At 44.7% G+C, this 21,106-nt stretch overlaps 1 protein-coding gene across 4 annotated transcripts in view; it reads right to left on the reverse strand.

Moving 5' to 3' along the window:
* ZDHHC14 (zinc finger DHHC-type palmitoyltransferase 14) overlaps positions 1-10,185 on the reverse strand; it is a 305,991-nt gene extending 295,806 nt beyond the window's left edge. For 2 of the 4 annotated variants that reach the window (XM_037741941.1, XM_037741934.1), the window contains exon 1: positions 9,138-9,477. In XM_037741941.1, the coding sequence (XP_037597869.1) occupies positions 9,138-9,379 (242 nt within the window). In that variant the 5' untranslated portion in view covers positions 9,380-9,477. Of the gene's footprint in view, positions 1-9,137 lie in introns of all 4 variants that reach the window. The other 2 variants (XM_017538670.2, XM_017538681.2) reach the window with 2 other exon arrangements.
* Between the last annotated feature and the right edge of the window lie 10,921 nt (positions 10,186-21,106).

The following is a 21,106-nucleotide window of genomic DNA, read 5'->3' on the forward strand; positions in this document are numbered from 1 at the left end:
AAAAAAAAAAAAAAAAAAAAAAAAAAAAAACCAGCACAAGGAAACATAGCCTAAAATTTTGTTAAAAATAAAATAAAACACTGAAAATATGCAATTCATCTAAAAGAAACCAAAAGATGGGAAAGAGAAATAAAATACATATTTGTTAAATAGAAAACAAATACCATTATGATAAATCCAACAATATTGAGACAAATGGCAAAATCTGAATATGAACTGTTGTATCTGTTAGATTTCCTAAAATTGATGCCATGACTGTATTTATATGAGAACATTCTTTTTCTTAAAATTTACATGCACAAGTTTTTGGATATAAAGGAACATAATATCCACAATTTAGTCTCCAATAGTCTGATGGGAAACTATTAATAGCAAGATTGAGGGAGAAGGGAAAAAGAGAGAAATAACTACAGAAATACGTTAACAATTGATGAATCTGAATGGAGAGTATACAGAGTTCTTTAGTCTTCCAACTCTTCTGGAAGTTTGAAATCATTTCAAAATAAAAGTTCTGTCATTTGCAGAATTACATGGATTCATGAATAGACTGCCTTAAATCTATGCTGTGATGTTATCTTATGATAAATCCAAATTAAATCAGTGTTATTATTTTTTAAAAGACTACATTACGGCATGATGTCATATTTATAAAGAAACATAAACCAAACTAAATAACCTATTATTTGGGAATAAACACACTCAAAATCCCTGAGGGAAGACAAAGCAAGGTGCTGATAATTACTAAGCTCCGACTGTGATGACCTCAGGGAGGGTCAGGAAGATGGAACTGAGTCAAGACAGAGGACCAAGTAGATTCAAAAGTGCTGGTGTTGATGTGCTTCTGGGGTTGGGTGGTAGTTTCATGGGTGCTCTTTGTAGTATTTTACTTCAAAACTTGCAAGTGTTACATATAATCTTCTGTATTAATCTCACATTACATTTTTAAAAGGTGGAAATTGGGGAGATAGAAGATCATCCAGTTTATAAAAATAAGTTTGAACCAAGACCAGCCTTTACATTTAGTGATGAACTGAACAAAACATTAGGTTGGTCCCCAGCCCTTATCTGAATCAACTGACATTTTATTAGATCCAAATTCCTGGATGTAACTAATTAAGGATCTATTGATCACCACTGTTTTTTACTTTCCTAACAACATCAGCTCTAAAAGAACAAATGCACTTCCTTGAGACTTTGAATTTAAATTATCTTCCTAAGACATAATAACTCTGCTGTGAATAAATTACATCCAACACTCTACTGAAAAAGAAAAAAAAATCTCCAGGATATGCAGATATGGCCCATTAAATAATTAACCGTAACTATTCTAGTATAGAAACCTACAGGAGTCCTTTCTGCACAATTTAGTGTCACTAGTTGAAAGAGAACACAATGTGTAGTCAATAGCATCCTTAAGAGTTTTATCAGAGCCCAGGTGCAGTGGCTCATGACTGTAATCCCAGAACTTTCGGAGGGCAAGGCAGGTGGATCATGAGGTCAAGAGATCGAGACCATCCTGCCCAACATGGTGAAACCCCATCTCTACTAAAAATACAAAAATTCGCTGGGAGTGGTGGCGTGCACCTGTAGTCCCAGCTTCTTGGGAGGCTGAGGCCAGAGAATTGCTTGAACCCAGGAGGTGGAGGTTTCAGTGAGCCAAGATCACACCACTGCACTCCAGCCTGGACAGAGAGAGACTCTGTCTCAAAAAAAAAAAAAAAAAAAAGAAAGGTGTTTTCCAAAGTGTTTCAGTATTATCATTACTTCATTAAACAGCAGATATTTACTGAGAGTTTGCTATGGACCAGGTACTATTGTAAGTCCTGGGGATATGGCATGAACAAAGCAAGTCCCTATCCTCTAGGAACTGACATGTGTTGATCTTGTACACAAATGAATGAGTTAGTGCTTTCATGTCAACAGATCATTAATAAGGTTTTGAAGTCACCTAAAGTTCTTGTGGAACCACAGTGGGTTATAAATGTCCTTGGCTCCAAAATAGACAAATGGGACCTAATCAAACTCCACAGCTTCTGCACAGCAAAAGAAACAGTCATTAGAGTGAATCGACAACCAACAGAATGGGAAAAAATTTTTGCAGTTTACCCATCTGACAAAGGGCTGATATCCAGAATTTACGAAGAACTAAAACAGATTTACAAGAAAAAAACTAACAAGCCCATTCAAAAGTGGGCAAAGGATATGAACAGATACTTTGCAAAAGAAGACATACATGAGGCCAACAAACATATGAAAAAATGCTCATCACTGGTCATCGGAGAAATGCAAATCAAAACAACATTGAGATACCATCTCACGCCAGTTAGAATGGCGATCATTAAAAAATCTGGAGACAACAGATGCTGGAGAGGATGTGGAGAAATAGGAACACTTTTACACTGTTGGTGGGAGTGTAAATTAGTTCAACCATTGTGGAAGACAGTGTGGCAATTCCTCAAGGACCTAGAAATAGAAATTCCATTTGACCCAGCAATCCCATTACTGGGTATATATCCAAAGGATTATAAATCGTTCTACTATAAGGACACGTGCACACGAATGTTCATTGCAGCACTGTTTACGATAGCAAAGACCTGGAACCAACCCAAATGCCCATCGATGATAGACTGGACAGGGAAAATGTGGCATATATACACCACAGAATATTATGCAGCCATCAAAAACGATGAGTTTGTGTCCTTTGTAGGGACATGGATGAACCTGGAAACCATCATTCTCAGCAAACTGACAGAACAGCAGAAGATCAAACACCGCATGTCCTCACTCAGAGGCGGGTGTTGAACAATGAGAACACATGGACACAAGGAAGGGAGCACTACACACTGGGGTCAGTCGGGGGGAAATGGGGGGGGGCGGTGGGGGGTGGCGCGCTGGGGAGAGATAGCAAGGGGAGAGATGCCAGATGTAGGTGATGGGGAGGAAGGCAGCAAATCACACTGCCATGTGTGTACCTATGCAACAATCTTGCATGTTCCTCACATGTACCCCAAAACCTAAATGCAATAAAATAAATGGGAAAAAAAATAAAAATATCGAGAAGACTAACAGAACATTGGAAAGATGGATGTGAAGATATAGATGAAATGTAACTGAGTAACCTCACTTATAACAGAATAAATTCATTTTAACGTAAAAAATAAATAAATAAATAAATAAATGTCCTTGGCTCCATGTACTATGTTCCCAGGAACGGTTCTGTGGTAAGGTCCTGAGGGTCAAGTATTGTCTGAATCAACCCCATGGTGTTCTATGATGCACAGCATGGCAAGCACTTGGAAAAAACAGATGGGACCCTCTGCAGATGTTTTCTGTGATGGTGGAGAGGTCGATGCAGCTTTGCATGGTCGGGAGGTGGTAAGAAAAGATGGAGTCATTCTGTTATAAAGGCAGCACCCTCTACTAGAAAGTAAAAGTTACCCATCTAGAATAGAGACATTATTCTTGGAAATGACACGTTTATTTGCAGAGGACAGCCCCAAGTTGCATCTTCAAGGCAAACATGATCCCAGTTCCATTGACTCCCAATTATTCATCATTTATTTCAGGAGGGATTAGCTAGATTTAAAAAGAAGGGAAGGAAGGAGGGAGGAAAAGAGAGAAAGAGAGGTTTTTTTAAAAAACTATCAATGGACTTTTAGTGATGAGAAATCTGAGAATGTCCCCACATTCTCAAGTCTGAGCCCCAGGAAACTTGTCTGTGGTGACACTGTAGAATGGGGAGACACAGTCAGGCCCCAGATCTAAGCAGACCATCCTCACCTCATATGATGCTGCTGAAAAGACGAACCTCACCCAGCCTCCCTGCTTGTTTCCTTCGCTCTGCCCCAGTGAGCAAGTCTATGAAAGTTTAATATTTCAGGACCAAAGACATTTTATTTTAAAAATATAACTATAAACAAATAAAAAATACAACTATAAACAAAAGCAGGCTGTGTGTGTGTATATGTCAGGGAGAAGAAGACATTGTTAATGTTCACTGATCTTTTCAAATTCTACTTCTGGGAATGTGAGAATGATGACATTGCATAGACAGCCTTTGATGAGACTCTTAATGGCTGCAAGGAGGGTGAGATGTCTGGATAGCACTGCAGTCAGCTCCCCACCTCCCCACCTCCCCTAAGCTATGAAATGCTGCCACTTTTCATCAGTACTCCATACGGTGCACAAAGATGCCAACAGATAAGCAGTCCTTCCCTGCTTGAGAAAGAGTACAGTACTGCATCTGCTTGCTTCTAGTAGCTTTCTGTACTGTCTTCATTGTTCTCGGATGGTGTCTTCAAAAACTAATATGAAATCCAGTCTGGATAAGAATAGGTCTCCAGCTGGGCACGGTGGCTCAGGCCTGTAATCCCAGCACTTTGGGAGGCTGAGGAGGGTGGATCAAGAGGTCAGGAGATCGAGACCATCCTGGCTAACACTGTAAAACCCCATCTCTGGTAAAAATACAAAAATTAGCCAGGTGTGGTGGCACATGCCTGTAGTCCCAGCTACTTGGAAGGCTGAGGCAGGAGAATTGCTTGAACCCAGGAGGCAGAAGTTGCAGTGAGCCAAGATCGTGTCACTGCACTCCAGCCTGGGCTACAGAGGAGGACTCTGTCTCAAAAAAAAAAAAAAAAAAAAAAAAAGAACAGGTCCCCAGACATCCCTGAAAGACTCCCATTCTAAAGGGGTAACAGCAAAACCATAGCTTCACAGAGGCTCCTTGGACTCAAATAAAGGTGTTTATTTTATTTTTATATTTTAACTCTTATTTAAATAAAACTTAGAGATGGGGTCTCTCTATGTTGCCCAGCTGGTCTCAAACTCTTGGGTTCCAGGGATCCTCCTACCTCAGCCTCCCAAAGTGGTAGGATTAAAGGCGTGAGCACTGCACCTGGCCAAGTCTTTAACAGCAGACTAAACAGTTCTGAGTTTTTTCACAGTCACAGCTGCTTATTAACCTACATGTTCCCTTCTTCAAAATGCTCTCAGAAAGGTGACCAGAGTCTTTGGGGGGCTACTTCTAAGGTTTACTCTAATAACATGTACCATTTATTGAGTACTTGCTATGTACCAGACACTGGTACACAGTATATCATATACTGTACTGTATACATATTATACTGTATACTGTGCAGAACATATTTTTCCCATTTAATCTTCCCATCATTTAAATGTAGATTATTATTAATCTCAGTTTGCAGATTAGGAAACTAAGGCTTAAAAAAGACAAACCATTTACCTGGGTTTATAGTGCTAGTAACAATCTTAGGGTCTGTCCTTCCAAAATCCATGCTTTTAACCGTGAAGCAGGAGCAGCACGGTCAGACATAAAGAGCACTGGCTTTGCAGCCAGAAGCCTTCCCACAAATCAGCTGCGCGACGGGAGGTGACTATTTAACCTCACCAAGCCTCTGTCACTTCATCTTTGATGTGGGAATAATTCATTTCCACCCTGCCTTTCTCCAAGGGTTGAAGGCTGTATCAACACCTGCTGCTGAGCTCCAGTAAGTTCATTTCTCTTGGACAAACTTTGTTGTCCATCTGTTCAAGGTCAGAAATGAGAGCTGGGATGAGAGAAGAACTGCAGACGAGGGAAGACTCAAACTAAGTGACTAAGTTATTCATTTTTCTTGTCACACATTTTATTTGCTTTTGTGTACCTGGGAAAACACAATTCTAATGTTTGACAATGAATTTTACTAACATTAAAAGCTATCTAGACATGACAGCCAGGTGCGGTGACTCACACCTATAATTTCAGCACTTTGGGAGGCCAAGGCAGGAGGATCACTTGAGCTCAGGAGTTTGAGACCAGCCTAAGCAACACAGTAACACCACCACGTCTCTACAAAAAATACAAAACTTAGACAAGGTAGTGCACGCCTGCCAGTTACTAAGGAGGCTGAGATGGGAGAATCGCTTGAGTCTGGGCGGTTGAGGCTACAATGAGCCATGATTGTACCACTGCACTATAGCCTGGACAACAGAGTGAGATTCTGTCTCTAATAAAAAGCTATCTAGACATGATGGCCAGACGCAGTGGCTCACACCTATAATCCTAGCCCTTCGGGAGGCCAAAGCGGGAGGATCACTTAAGTCCAGGAGTTCAAGACCAGCCTGAGCAACACGGTGAGACCCCTATGTCTCTATTAAAAAATACAAAGCTTGGCCGGGTGTGGTGGTGCACGCCTGCAGTTCCAGTTACCAAGGAGACTGAGATGGTAAGATCACTTGAGCCCAGAAGGTCGAGGATACAGCAAGCCGCGATTGTGCCCCTGCACTCCAGCCTGGGCAACAGAGTGAGACTCTGTTTCCAATAAAAAGCTATCTAGACATGATGGCCAGGTGTGGTGGCTCACACCTATAATCCCAGCACTTCGGGAGGCCAAGGCGGGAGGATCACTTGAAGCCAGAAGTTCAAGACCAGCCTGGGAACATAAGCAGACTCCATCTCTATAAAAAATAATAAATAAAAATGTTTTAAAAAGCTATCTAGACATGAAATTAAACAATCAAAATAGGGGACACCACATGGTATGTGTCTCATAAGTAACTAGAGGAAGGCAGGAGAAAGGCAGGCCAGGGGCAGGCAGTACTGGCATTTCCTCTGGATCTTGCTTAGGATTGTCCTGTTGGTATTTTGTTCCTCTGTATGGGGTTAACTGGTTCTTTGGTCTCTAGCAAATTAATTTGGTCAATTTGGTTATTTAATTTATGAATAAAGAACTTGAAAACAATGCAGTAACAAATATTCTCAGCTAAACCATAATATTCTAGAGCTTGAACAGCCTCTGATTTTTCTGAACAGAGGCAACAGGATGGGCCTCTTGTTTTCTTGAAATGTCAAACTGCCTAGTTGAAGCAACACCCATGGAGACCAAACACACACACATATACACGCATACACTCCCACAGAGCTGACATAAAAGAGATGCTGCAAATAGTAGCTAATAAAATCCCAGTGCACACGTTTACTCCTACAGTCACCAGTTAACACAACACTGACGCAGAGGAAGATCCCTAACAACCTGCCAGTTGAGGACTTTCGGGAACTCTTGGAAAAACGCATGCCAAGATCAAGAAATGAAAATGAATTCATGATGGTTTGGTTAGAAGCTACGTTTGAATGTAGAAATAAAAGATGTTAAGTAATAACTGGGGGAATCCCTAGCCGTACAGTGCGGATTTAGGTATATACTGAATATGAAATATTCATCATCTTCCACGAAGCACACCTGTGGCTGAAGCTCTGCAACAGAATCACAAAATTAACCCATGTTCTCCACAGTTAAAATCACTAAAAAGAGCAAAAGTGCCGATTTGGATCTGTTTGAGATTTTTTTTTTTTTTAACATTAGGAACACTGTTAATACTCTGCAACTAGAGGACCACCTGTAACGAATCCACCATTAGAGAGACAGCATTTCTGTTAAACCACATGGCATCATCGTTCCAGTGCCAGTGTTGATCCTAACCCATAACGTAAACTCATGGGCAACCTCTGTGCCCCTTCTTCCAGTTTCCAGGGTCTGGAAGGATAAAAGCCTGCTCTCAATGAGGGCCCATGGGAGCGACAGCAGCCTGAGTGTGTCTCCCTGCCACTCTCAATGCCTGTGCACATGCTTTCCCTCCGGTCCACAGGTCCCTCCACTGAATCTACCTACTAGTGTCCAACAGACACAAAACCTAAACATCAAGAAGGCACCCAGGAACTGCACACACCATTAGAAATGGAGGAAAGGAGTTGTGTGAGAGAAGGGCTGGGAAGGGGGGAATTCACCTAAATCTGAGATCTTCCTCATTGCCTGTTCTCAGAGCACAGGGTTCAGACACAAAACGTTTCTCCTTAGAGTCAAAGGGCTTTGAGTGACAAGTATTACATTGTCAAGAGATCATTTATTTCCAGTTGAGACAGCATTTGGAAGGGCAAAATCCAGGCACGAAATTAGAGACTATTAATACTAATCAGAAACAAAAGTAAATAAATTCGAAAGGTTTTAATTAAGCCTACCCAACAGGAGGAGGTGGAGACTGAAGGAGTATCATGCTCAATAATAACCAGGATATAGGAAGCCCAGAGAAGAACTCCCTATAAATATATTGCTTTTTTTAAATTCTGGGGGGAAAAAGTAATTCCACCTTTCATTGAGCATAGGATACCGCGACTTACATAAGGAGTTGCATTCAATGCTGGACTCAAAAAGAGCAACTGAAATTGATTTGGAATGTGGTTTAACTGCTTTGTCTAATCACTGTTAATAAATAAGAAGACCTTTCATTAGTTGGCAGGAGGACAGTTGCTACTGGCCAATTTGATTTTCCTGAAAACGGTGAGGACTTGCATGTACTTTTCTTTCCCCCAGATATAATCCCTAAAAGCCAGACTGTTTCTGGAATCAGAAGTTGTCACGCAGTGTCATACACTTCCTTAACAGACGTAAGGTCTCCTTTCGCATGCTCCCAAATTGTTTTGAACACTTTTTATTGCAATCTTTTTGAAAGTGAAGAGTTTAGAAACCTCATGGCAAATCAGAAATTGTCATCAAGAGTGAACATGTAGGAGACTAGAGGATGAAATGATCTATCCAGGGCACACTAAGTGGCCAACACTTTGAAACCTGAAATAACCAAGATTCCTCAATTATTCGTCGGAGCTGCATGGGAGATTTAGTCAACTGAGCTTAAGAAGATGCCCTATATCTTGTCAGAAAGGGAGGAAAAAGTCAGTTCTGTGTATCCCCAACTTAGAAATCGATCGCATCCCACCCCAGGCTGCATCTGGGCTGATTTGCTGGGTCCCCAAACTCGGTAGAGAGAATGCCAGGGATCAGGGACCGGTGGCCCCACCTGCTGGGTCCCACCCGCTACCTGGAGCAGCAAGGCAGGGGTGGAGGGGGGCCTTCCAAGTGGCCCCCTTCCCTCACTGCTCCCAGAAGCCCGGCCCAGAATGGCGGTCTCTTTGGGGCCCCCAAAGCAATCAGACCTTTAAAAGAAAAAAGACGGAGCGCGGGCTGGCATTATATAACAATTTACAGTAGATAAAGCTTCTAGAAAACGAAAGCAGCCTGGGGAGGGGCAGAGGACAAGGGAGGCGAGGGGAGCGCGGCGTCGGGGGAGCGGTCGCCGCCACTTACTCGAAGGCGAAGAAGAGTCCGCTAGTGACCAGGATGAGGACGAGCGTCAGGTAGAAGACGCCCGTCTGCCGGGCCATCATGATCCTCCCGTTGCAGAAGAACTTGTTTCTTCCCGGGAACACCTCCCATTTCCTCCGGGCCGCGATTTTCTTCTTGTGGGGCGACTCCATGGGGGAGGAGCTGTGGGTGCTGATCTGGCTGTACTCGCAGTCTTTCATGGGCCCGCCGCCGCCGGGAGGCATCCACGAGGGCAGCCGGCTGGGGGCGCACACCCCCAGGAGCCCCCCGGCCGCGCGGGCCCCGCCGAGCCACGACCGCCGCCGGCCGCCCGGCCGCCCCGCGAGCCGCGGCGCCGCGGCCCCTACACGGGCTCCCGGCTCGGCGACAACTTTGCCGAGGACACCCAGGTTAACCCTCCGGGGAGCCCAACTGTCATAGCAGAAGCGCCGCTCGGGGGGGACGGCGCTGGCCGGCAGCCCTCGGCAGCGCTCCTCCGTCGCTTCCAGCCCGTGTCCCGGGGAGCGGGGCTTAGCCCGGCCGGCCCCCGGGTCGCCGAGCGCCCGCCCCCTCGCGCGGCCGCCCGCTCGGCCCCTTAGCCCCTAGCTCCCCGGCAGCGCCTCGGCTCTGGCCCGCCGACCCCAGAGCGTTAAACCCCGAGGGGACACGAGGCGGCGGCCCCGGCGCCGGCTTCCTCCGGAGCCACTTCTGAGCCGCGGCCAGGTTGGGTCCACTCCTTCCTCCGGCGGTGGATCCTCCCAGGAGAGAGCGCTGGCGACTGGGCGGCCGCGCGCGGCACCGGCAACCCCTCCCAGGGGTGGGGACAGCCACGCACGTTTTTCTGTCAGGAGCGGCTCGGCGAGAGCTCTGGCGCCGCTCGCACCGCGACCTGCTGTCGCTGCGCCTGGCAGCCGAGTCGAGTCCGCGGGCCCCGCGTGGGGATGGGCGGGCCGCGCGGCGAGGGCTCCCTGGCTCCCTCCTGCCCAGAGGAAGCAGCCCCGGCGCGAGGAGGACCGCGGGGACACCGCACAGACACTTGTTTGCAAGGCTCAGCCCCGGCGCGCGCGCGGCGCTCGGAGTGGATCCGCCTACTCCAGGCTGGGTGGGCGGTGGCCGCGCCTCACCCGCAGCTCCTCCTCCTGCTCCTCCTCCTCCTCCTCTCCCGCGAAGCCCGGGCACCGGCGCCGCTGGGTCCCCGCCCGGGTCTCCACGGGCGGGCGCCCTGGGCTGTGGGCCGGACCGGGCCTGGCACGGCCCCGGGGGCAGGCACAGGGGCTCCCGGTGGCATCGGCCGAGAAGGGATGGGGTCGGGCGCCGCGCAGTGCGCTTTTGACCAACTTCAGTCTCTCTTGCGGTTTCTCCCGGGTTTATCCCCCGCAGCAGCTGCCGCCTCGGGACACGCTCATTCCCACGGCCACTGGCAAGCAGGTCCTGGCGACTCCCCGGGACCTGAGGAGCCGCGGCGCAGAGGTGACCCTGCCCGGCCTGCGCCCCCCATCCTCCTCCCCCGCTGGGCGCGCGGTGGAGTCGCCGAGAGACTCTGCTGATGCCCGAGGAAGGGGGTGGGGGGTGCCGGGTGCCAGAATGGGGAGAGGCGGCCCGAGGCCGGCCTGACTCCCGGACCCGGCTGCGGGCGAGGGTCTCGGGGCCCGGCTCGGCCGGCTTCCGGGCCGAGAGAGAAGGGCGGAGGAAGCGGTCAGGGTCCCCTCCGGCCCCGGCCTCCCTCCCGGAGTAGAAGCCTCTTGCAGGGTAGGTTCTGGGTTGCTGCCGCCCAGCCCTTTCGGTCTCCACTTCTCCCCACAGATGATCACAACTGCTCGTTTTATTTCTCCCTCCATTCCCCCGAGGAGCCCTCTAAGCAGCGGAGGAATCGCGCGCTTCTCCTCTCCCCCCCGCGCCTCCCTATTTCCCAGCCGATCAGTCCAGGAGGAGCTGCCGGCGCGGCCCTGGGACGGCCGGAGCCGGGGGTGACTGCTCGCTAGCGCCTCTCGGGCTTTGTCGCGGGTCCGAGCCCCCGCAGGGGTGGGCGCAGCCCCGGGGCCGCGGAAAGCGAAGGCAGCTGGGCAGGAACGCACGGTTTTCCGAGCCCTGCTTTCCTTTCACACCCCACTGGGATGTGTAGTTCTTCCTCCTGCCGGCCGGCGCCTAGAGGAAGCACAGCTCCGGCTTTAGAAACTACGAGTCCCAGCATCCCCCGCGACAAGGGCGGGAGAGGTGTGGTGCCGGGCGTTCTGGGGCTTGGTGGTGAGAAATGGGAGCCAACAAAGAGGGTTTTGGGGGAACGGTGCCTTCTCTGTACCGGGCATTTTGCACGTTACACATATTCTTCGTCTAATATCCCCCAGAACCATGAGAGACATTATTGTCTCCAGCTTAGAGAAAGCTTAACTACTGGCCAAATATCACAAAGCTCCCAAGTGATAGAGATGGCATTGAACCCAGATCCCTAGCATATCCCTTACAAAGCGTGCCTCAGTGAGCAGTGTCGAAGGGAGATGAGATTGGCTTATCCAAGAAGGCCAGTTGGGAGGAGCTTCCTGTAGTAAGGAAAAGGTGGTGGGAATAGAAATTAGAGTATGACCTTAGATTACAAGGAGTTTTGAATAAAAATGAAATTTACAGGGGTCCATTCCAAAGCAAGTTAGGGTCTAGGGAAAATGGATCTTAAGCACACGGTCATAATTGGGTTTGAATTATTTTAGATAATGTATGAGAGCCAAGCATATTACAGGGACAATTAAGTACTTTGTGGCTGGACTATTTTTTAAAAACCAACTGGAAAGCTTCAGACATTTCAAGTGAAAGCTCTCATACGCTTTCCTCTCCTTTAGCTAATGAGATCAACGGGGTATTATTCTATTTATTGCGAGCACCTTTTCTGTGGATGTCCAATTAATGTAACAGATCCACTGATTTGATGGCATTAAAAAGATTCCCACTCTTGTTCTCAATTAAACCTAATTTTTTTGGCATTGTGGTTAGGCTTTTAAAAAGTCCTTCGTTATCTCTTAGAGATATGTACTAAAGTATTTGTCAGTGAAATAATATAAAGTCTGAAGTGTGCTTTAAAACACACCAGCCCATTCACTCCTCTCCTCCCACCCTCCCAGCCCCAGACGTGGGGTTGTAAATGAAACAATCGGAAACTGTTAAAAATAGTTGACCTTGGGTGGTGTATACTTAATTATTTATTGCTGCAAACTACCACAAACTTAGTGGCCTTAAAACAGGACAGATTTTTCTCACAGTTTTTGTGGATCAGGTGTCCAGGTACACTCAGTCCTCCACTTAGAGTCTCACACCTGCCATCAGGGGGCTGCCCAGGCTGCATTCACATTCACTGGAGAAGAACTGGCTTCCACTGTCACTCCGGGCACAGGCAGAATTCCTTTACTTGCAGCAGAAGGACCAAGGGCCCTGGCTTCTTGCTGGCTAGAGACTGGAGATTGTCCTCAGCTCCAAGAAGGCAACCTGCAATTCCTGGAGGTTACCTGGACATCATTGTCACTTGGGCTTTCCAAGCACAGCCACTTTTTGCATGGGGCCCACAAGGAGAGTCCCCAGAGTGAGCCTCCAGCAAGGCAGAATTTTATATAACATAAAGCAATCCCACAGGGGCAACTTCAAATGGGCACATTCTGTTGACAAGAAAGCATGTTTTGCACACCCTCAAAGGGAGAGGAGTACACAGGGCATGAACACTAGGGTGAGGGGGCACCCTGGAGTGCATCCCCCACAGTGTACAAAGAGGGTCCCTTATGCTGTTCTTACATACCACATCTGCTCGTGTTTATGTTTGACATTTTCCATAATAAAAAGAAATGAATTAATTTTAAAATGTTACCTAAATTTTCCACAGCAAATAAGATATGCTGATAAGATTTCTAAATAAGCTGATACAATCGTCTACAGTTGTCTTCCTGGGAATTACTTATTTCTTCCCCCTCCACGTATACGAAGACCTCTGGCAGTTAATTCGCTTGTATGGGTTACTCTCAACTAAGGGCGTTCACTAGAACCTGGTGTGTGATAGCCATAGAATTCACCTCACCAACTACAGTTGACCTTGAACAATATGGGTTTGAACAGCATGGATGCCCTTAGACACGGATTTTTTTTCAACCAAATGCAGATGGAAAATACAGTATCCCTGGGATGGGAAATGTGAGTATACAGAGGGCAAAGGCCGGCTCTTCCTATATGTGGGTTCTGTGGCACCTGTTTAGGGACCTGAGTATGTGCAGATTCAGGTATACGCAGGTGATCTTGGAACCAATCTCCTGAGGATACTGAGTGACGACTGTAAAACCTACTGTATAAGGTATGGTAGAGTTCATTATTTATTTTACAGTTATCTATTTCAGAGCCTAGATTGTGCTAAGTACTGTTTTAGCAGCAGCGATATAAAAAGATCCAAGATAGAAGCTTATATTTGGGGATTGGGGAAGAGGTGGAGAGAATAAACAAATAAATGACTAAATAATAAGACAATTTCAGAGAGCAATTACAAGAATGAAAAAACAAAGCAGGTTATGGGCTGGAGAGATGGGTCAGGCAGAGAGAGAATCGAATGATGAGAAACAGCAAATACCAAGTCCTCAAGGCAGAACAATCTGGAAAATTCTAGGGGTGTACAAAGAACACCAGTCTGGCTGGAGTGGAGCATGGGCCAAGGAGAGACAGAAGAAGAAACAGGACCAAGGAGGCATCTGGAATTGATTCTGCATGCACCAGAATCAGTTCTGCAGGTCGTGCTCTGTACCCAACATTGGTTTAGGTGTTGAGGGGTCTGAAAGAAGAATCACCATCCTTGCCTTCCGGGAATATATAGATTCCAAACTTTAATGCTAGAGGGATGTCAGCATATCTAGAATTAGAGACCAAGATATTTATTTCGCATACAAGGACACTGAAGCCCAGAAAAGTCAAATGACCTGCTAAAAATTCCTTGAGAATGCCTCGCCAATAACACACCAATACCAAATAATCAAAAAATGAGTCTGGAATTGAAAGAGTGCATGATCTACTTTTGTTAAATCGAGTTTAACCTAATGCTGCCTCCTTACATGTTCTAAGTTTGGCCAAAAGGTTTCTCTGTACACTGTGAACTATAGGCTAAATGGAAATGTAAACAGAGTGTGATCTACTCGTATGTCAATTACTGAGTTTTGGCCACTCAAATGTGGCCAACTGTTCGAACTATGCTCAAATAAGACACATGCTGAGCTGTAACCATCTGGCTGTTTCTGTACCTCATTTCCGCTTTCTATACGTCACTTTCCTTTTTCTGCCCATAAATTCTCTTCTACCACACGGCTGCCCTGAGGCTGCCCTGGCTCAGCAGGCTGCCCAAATCCTGAATCATTCTTTGCTCAGTTAAACTATTTTAAATTGAATTTAGCTGAAGTTTTTCTTTTAACACATTAAAGCTTTAGAAAATTGGTAATGAATGTTTAGTGCCCATCATGTGCAGGGCAGTGTGATAAGAAGGTAAATGAGGCAGAGAAACGACGGTCAAGATTGGGAAACAAGATGGAGGCACGTGAGAAATTCAATAATACAAGAAAACAGTATTATAAAGATAATGATCTTTTCTCCAGTGTATTTTTGTGTTAGGCAATCTCCTGGTTCTCATTAAATCCAGAGGATAACCTGATGAGGCAGGGATTATTGTCTTGATTTTGCAGAAAAGGAAACTGAAGATCAGAGAAGTTAGGTGATTTGCCTAGGGTTTTTCAGTAAGTAAGAAACAGAGTCAGGACTCTGGGCCGGGTATGGATGTCAGACCCAAGCTTTCCTACATCCCCCACACAATGGAAAGAGCACACAGTCTGATGAACCAACAACTGAGTAGAATAGAGAAAACCATCTTGATTTCAGAGGGAAGAGAAATCTCAGGCCCAGGCTGTAGCAAAGTGCAACTCTGAGCTTTACAGTTTGGACAGGAAAAACATAAAAGGGTTAGTCTCTCAGGGAAATCGGGATGGTTATAGAAAAGTATATTATTGGGAAAATACATGATGTTTCTAGCTGGAGTAGAACTGACAAGAATCCAAGCACAGTTAGTTTATTTGGGAGGGGATTGCAGAAAACACCAGCAGGAGAGTAAGGAAGTGAGACAGGAAGGAAAAAGAAATGAGTAAAGCATGTGCTATCAAGCAAGTTACCACGGTGGGCCTCTGAAACTCAGACCCTCTAGGGTAGCGGACCCCAACCTTTTCGGCACCAAGGACCAGTTTTGTGGAAGACAATTTTTCCACGAACTGGAGGGTCAAGGGATGGGGGCATGGTTTGGGAATGAATCAAATGCGTTACATTGATTATTTTATGATTATTACACTGTAATATGTAAAGAAACAACTATACAACTCACCATAACGTAGAATCAGTGAGAGCCCTGACCTTGTTTTCCTGCAATTAGATGGCCGTATGTAGGGGTGATGGGAGGCAGTAACAGATCATTAGGCATTAGATTCTCATAAGAAGCGAGCAATCTAGATCCCTCACATGCTTAGCTCACAACAGGGTTTGCATTCCTGTGAGAATCTAATGCCGCTGCTGATCTGATAGTAGATGGAGCTCAGGCAGGTGGAGCTCAAGCAGTAATGCAAGCAATGGGGAGTAGCAGTAAATACAGAGAAAGTTTCGCTCACTTGCTCACTGCTCACCTCCTGCTGCACAGTCCACTTCCCATCAGCAGGTGGACAGGTACTGGTCCATGGCTCGCGGTTTGGGGATCCCTGCTCTAGGGAACTCTGAGGAAGTCCAAGTTGTGGAACCTGCCAGAGTTATCCCAACTGAGGGACAAGGAAGCTGAAGTTTATCCACCAGTTCCCCATCTGTTATTAGTTGAGACCTCCTCTGGGAGCATTACTCTGCCTTCTTCACATTTAGCTACCGCAGCTGTCACTGCCATTAGCACTTACAGCAACAAGCTGGCCCTCCCTGGTTTGTTAGTATCTTTGATTCTAGTGGGTCTCTCCCTGTCCTCATGACTCAGTGGATTCACTGATAATAGGGGTTATGTTATTTACAAAGCTAGAGCATTGTTCTTTTCATCTGAGCAGCTCAAAGCATTCCACAAACCCATCTCATTAGTTCTCAGCACACTTTCAAGAAGCCATGAGGAAGTATAGCCTTATCCACTGTGGAAAAGCAAGACATTCAGATGCAGGACAGGACGTGATTTATATGCCTTTCAAGGGCAAAAATGAGTGTGCAGTTCACATGGTCAAGGTACGTACAGGTCAGAGAGTCACAGTCCTAGGAGAACTCCGAAATCGCCAGAAGGGCTGTCATCAGAGAGCTCTATGATGGCAGGAAGTAACTGCTAAAGCTTCTTTACCAAACAAGAGTCTTCAGAAAATCAGACACCTTCATTTCTTCCAATCCAGAGAGTCAGCTCACACTTTAGCGTGTGCTCTGCACAGCTGGGAACATCCTGTGTGAGAACATGTAAGGTGCTTCAAATATAATAATAAACTCAGTACTATAAGAAAGTATTAGTTTAAAGCAGAAAAACTTTTATTCAAAACTAACTCTTTCTTTCTCTCTCTCTCTGTTTCTTTCTTTCCCTCTTTCTTTTTTTTTGACAGAGTTTTGCTCTTGTTGCCCAGGCTGGAGTGCAATGGCATGATCTCAGTTCACTGCAACCTCTGCCTCCCAGGTTCAAACAATTCTCCTGCCTCAGCTTCCCGAGTAGGTGGGATCACAGGCATGCACCACCACGCCTGACTAATTTTGTATTTTTAGCAGAGACAGGGTTTCTCCATGCTGGTCAGCCTGGTCTTGAACTCCCGACCTCAGGTGATCTGCCTGCCTCGGCCTCCCAATCCCATGCTGGGATTACAGGCATGAGCCACCATGCCCACCCTCAAAGCTTTCTTATATTTGTTCCCTGAGTGACTTTTTCTTGCTTTTTAACACAAAAATATTACTTTTTAGTGTGTTTATAAAAATAATACCTGTGCATTGAAAAAAAAATTACACTACACAAAAATATGAAGAATGTAAAAGTTCAAATTCCCATCACTTTGGAATAACAATCATTAATGATTTGTTGACCATCTCTATAATTCATTTTATGGATATATACACACATACACATATCCATATCATTTAACAAAAATGGAATCATATCATACATGCTACTTTCATCCTGTGTGCATTTTTTTTAATTGTCGTATTTTTCTCTTAATTTCCCATCCCCACCCTTACCTCGGGTAACCAATGTTGATAACATGTTGTATAGCCTTCTCCAGGTCATATAATTATAGGGAAACCCATACACACACATACATACAGCTCATATTACAGTTTCTCCAATTGTCTTTATAATGTCCTATATGGGCCGGGTGTGATGGCTCACACCTGTAATCCTAACACTTTGGGAGGCTGAGGTGGATGGATCACGAGGTCGGGAGTTCAAGACCAGCCTGGCCAAGATGCTGAAACCCCGTCTCTACTAAAAATACAAAAATTAGCCAGGCATGGTGGCGGTCTCCTGTAATCCCAGCTACTTGGGAGGCTGAGGCAGGGAATTGCTTGAACCCAGGAGGCGGAGGTTGCAGTGAGCCGAGATCATGCCACTGCACTCCAGCCTGAGTGACAAAGCGGGACTCCACCTCAAAATAAATAAATAAATAAATAATTTCTTAGCTCACTGCTCACCTCCTGCTGCATAGTCCACTTCCTATCATCAGGTAAACGGATACTAGTCCATGGCTCGGGACCAGTTAATTCAGTTAATTTTTCCCAATTCAGGATCCAGTCCATCACACTTAGTTGTTAAATCTGTTATATCTTCTTTCACACAGGACAGTCCTACCTCCTTTCTTTGAGCTTCTTCATCTTGACATTTTGGAAGAGTGGAGGCCTTTATTTTGTAGAATCTCTCTCTATTGGGTTTGTCTGCTGTTTCTTCACAATCAAATTCAGGAGAGGGCGTACACCAGGTTTCAGCTGTCCCATGCAAGCAGTGGTGGCCTCCCTGAGGCCAAGACACCACCTCAGGGCTGCATTGCTAAAACTACAAGGTACCTGCTCCAGCCTGGCCTGCTCTTCCTGGGCCCCAGCTCCCCACACAGTAATGAGAGCACTTTTGAAAATCACATCTATGCTGTTTCCAGCTGCTGGTGCTGCTGAAGTCTAGAGAGTGTGCCTCCAGCCCAGACCAAAATTGACCCAAAATACAGATACCTTTTAATTGAGAAGCAAAATAGGATGCACTCCGTTTTAAAGAAGCAGAAATTATGAAGAGATGCAAAGTCCCCAAAACAATTATGTTAATTAATTGTAAAACGTGCCACAGAACAGTAAACATGATGGTAAAAGGAGAAGCTTCCTTGAGCAATGAGAAACAATTTGACTACTCCTAAAATCAAGCCCAGCAGAGAAGACACCATAGGATGAGGCTCTGAGTTCTACAAGTCTAGCTCCAAAGGCCAGAGGCCAGCACTGGTTCTCCTAACACCTACTTCTGGGCAGTCAGCAGTTATTTAGACCTCAAAGGACGTGAGCAAAACAAAGAAATGCTTCTCTCTACTGAAAATGTTGCTTAATCAGAAAGAATCTAAAGTGAATTTCAAATGTTTCTTGTCTCCTCTGTAAAGAATGGATTTTGAGAAATGTCTATTGCAATTTCCAAACTAACGCTAGTCAAAAACCCAATTCTTTTCACTTTTATTTATTTTCCAAATACATGGAAACCAGATCCAAGGACAAACTTTTCCAGGCATCCTTTGTGTGTGTGTGTGTGTGTGTGTGTGCACGTGTGTGTGCACGTGTGTGTGTGTGTGTGTGTGTGTAAGAGATACTGTCTCTCTCTGTTGCCCATGCTGGAGTGCAGTGGCATTGTCATACCTCACTGTAACATTGAACTCCAGGGCTTGAGCCTCCCACCTCAGCCTCTCAAGTAGCTGGGACTGCAGGTGCATGCCACCACATCCAGCTAATTACTATTGGTTTTGTAGAGATGGGGGTCTCACTATGTAGAAAGTAAAAAGTTCCTCTTCAACGTTTCCCTTCTTGTTAAAGAATAATAATAATAAATGTTAGAAATAATAATTTGTTTTAGAGATGCTCTTCAAAGCCTTCTTACTTTTTGCTAATAATGCTTCACTAAGCCCTATCCTATGTAGCTGTTAAACATGCTCACAGGCACAGTATATTCTATGTCCTTGTACCTTAACCAAGATATTTGTGCTGGACATGTTCACAGGCATGCTCCAGCTCGTGGCCTATGCCCCTTCCTTATTTAGGAGTGTTATTACTTTTCTATGTCCTTTCATAAGCAACTTCCTCTTTTCCTTTGTTCTCCATTGCCTTTACCTATTTAGAAAAGTTTTAATTTGTTAGCCAATCAAGTCCAGTTTAAATTGTGAAGTCTGACCCCAACCAGTGGAGATTGGACACAGCAGTAAGGACCCAATGTGTAAGGAATAAATATACCTGCCTTTCCTTTATTCATTGTACTCTCATAGCAAGATTGCTAATGAGTAGTACCCTTTCTGCAGAAAGTAAAATTCCCTTACTGAGAAAACTTTTTGTCTAATGTTAATTTTTTCTTGCAGTACCTAAGAATAAACATTCTGCCTTTAACACACTATGTTGACCAGGTTGTTCTCAAACTCCTGGCCTCAAGTGATTCTTTCATCTTGGCATCCTTGATGGCATTTCTGTGGAATAAAAACCTCATTGGAATGAATAACTGAAACCACCTACCTCAAAGGTTGTTTGTGAGATTTAAAAATATATATGAAAATGACTTATAGTCAATTCATATGCAGGTATTAAATGTATTATGATTTTCCCTTTTCTCAGTGAGCAGTTTTCATTGTTTGATATTGTTTTCTTCCTAAAAGTAATTGAGATATTTATGAGAGTGTCTACTTTCTCACAAGGATTTCTTTAGGGGCTCAATAGCCTGATTGCTACATTCGGGGGAAAAATGTGTGTGTCTTTGTTCTCCTATGAACATCTGGATAACTTTACATTAATAAAATCTGAAGATTATTTCAATTTGTGTGTAAAAATATTAAGATTATTCTTAATTATAGATAACTCAGTAAGATGATAGAAAATTCAATTTATTTAAAAGATATAGAGCTGTTCTTATTTTCTCTTTCATCTTGGGTCTGTTTTGGTAAGCTGTTTTTTCAAGGAAGTTTTCTATTTAGTTTAAGTTGTTCATAATCTGTTATTATCTGTTTAATGTCTGAAAGATCATTTATTTCAGGTAATGGCAATTTTTCTCAGTCATTCTTATTGGGTTTATCCATTTCATTAATGTTTTTTTCAGGAAAACAACTTTTTGCTTTGTTAGTTTAAGCTATTGTTTGCTTTCTATTTCATTTATATCTGCTTTTATCTTTTTAAGTACTTCCCATCTATTTTCTTTGGGTTTAATTTGCTCATCTTATTCTAGATCCTTAAGATAAAAATTTAGATCAATTTTAAACTTTTTTCTTTTCTAATACAAGTATTTAAAACTGTAAATTTTCCTGTAAGGACCACCTTAGCTACATCCCACACATTTTGATATGTTTTTGATATGTTGTATCATTGTATCTTTACTATCAGAGTTTAAAGTATTTTCTAGTTTTCTTCTTAGATTTCTTCTCATTATATTTTCTTTTCTTTTCTTTCTTTTTTTTGTTTTTTTTTTTAGACCAAGTCTCGCTCTGTTGCCCAGGCTGGAGTGCAGTGGCGTGATCTCGGCTCACTGCAACCGCCACCTCCCGTGTTCAAGCAATTCTCTGCCTTAGCCTCCTGAGTAGCTGGGATTACAGGTGCCTGCACTTACCCCCAGCTAACTTTTTTGTATTTTTTAGTAGAGACGGGGTTTCAGCATCTTGGCCAGGCTGGTCTTGAACTCCTGACCTCGTGATCCAGATGCCTCCGCCTCCGAAAGTGCTGGGATTACAAGTGTGAGCCACCACACCTGGCTGATTTTTTCTTTTTTCCCTGGCTTA

Source organism: Cebus imitator, unplaced genomic scaffold (assembly GCF_001604975.1).
Source record: "Cebus imitator isolate Cc_AM_T3 unplaced genomic scaffold, Cebus_imitator-1.0 Scaffold6, whole genome shotgun sequence".
Classification (NCBI taxonomy): Eukaryota; Metazoa; Chordata; class Mammalia; order Primates; family Cebidae; genus Cebus; species Cebus imitator.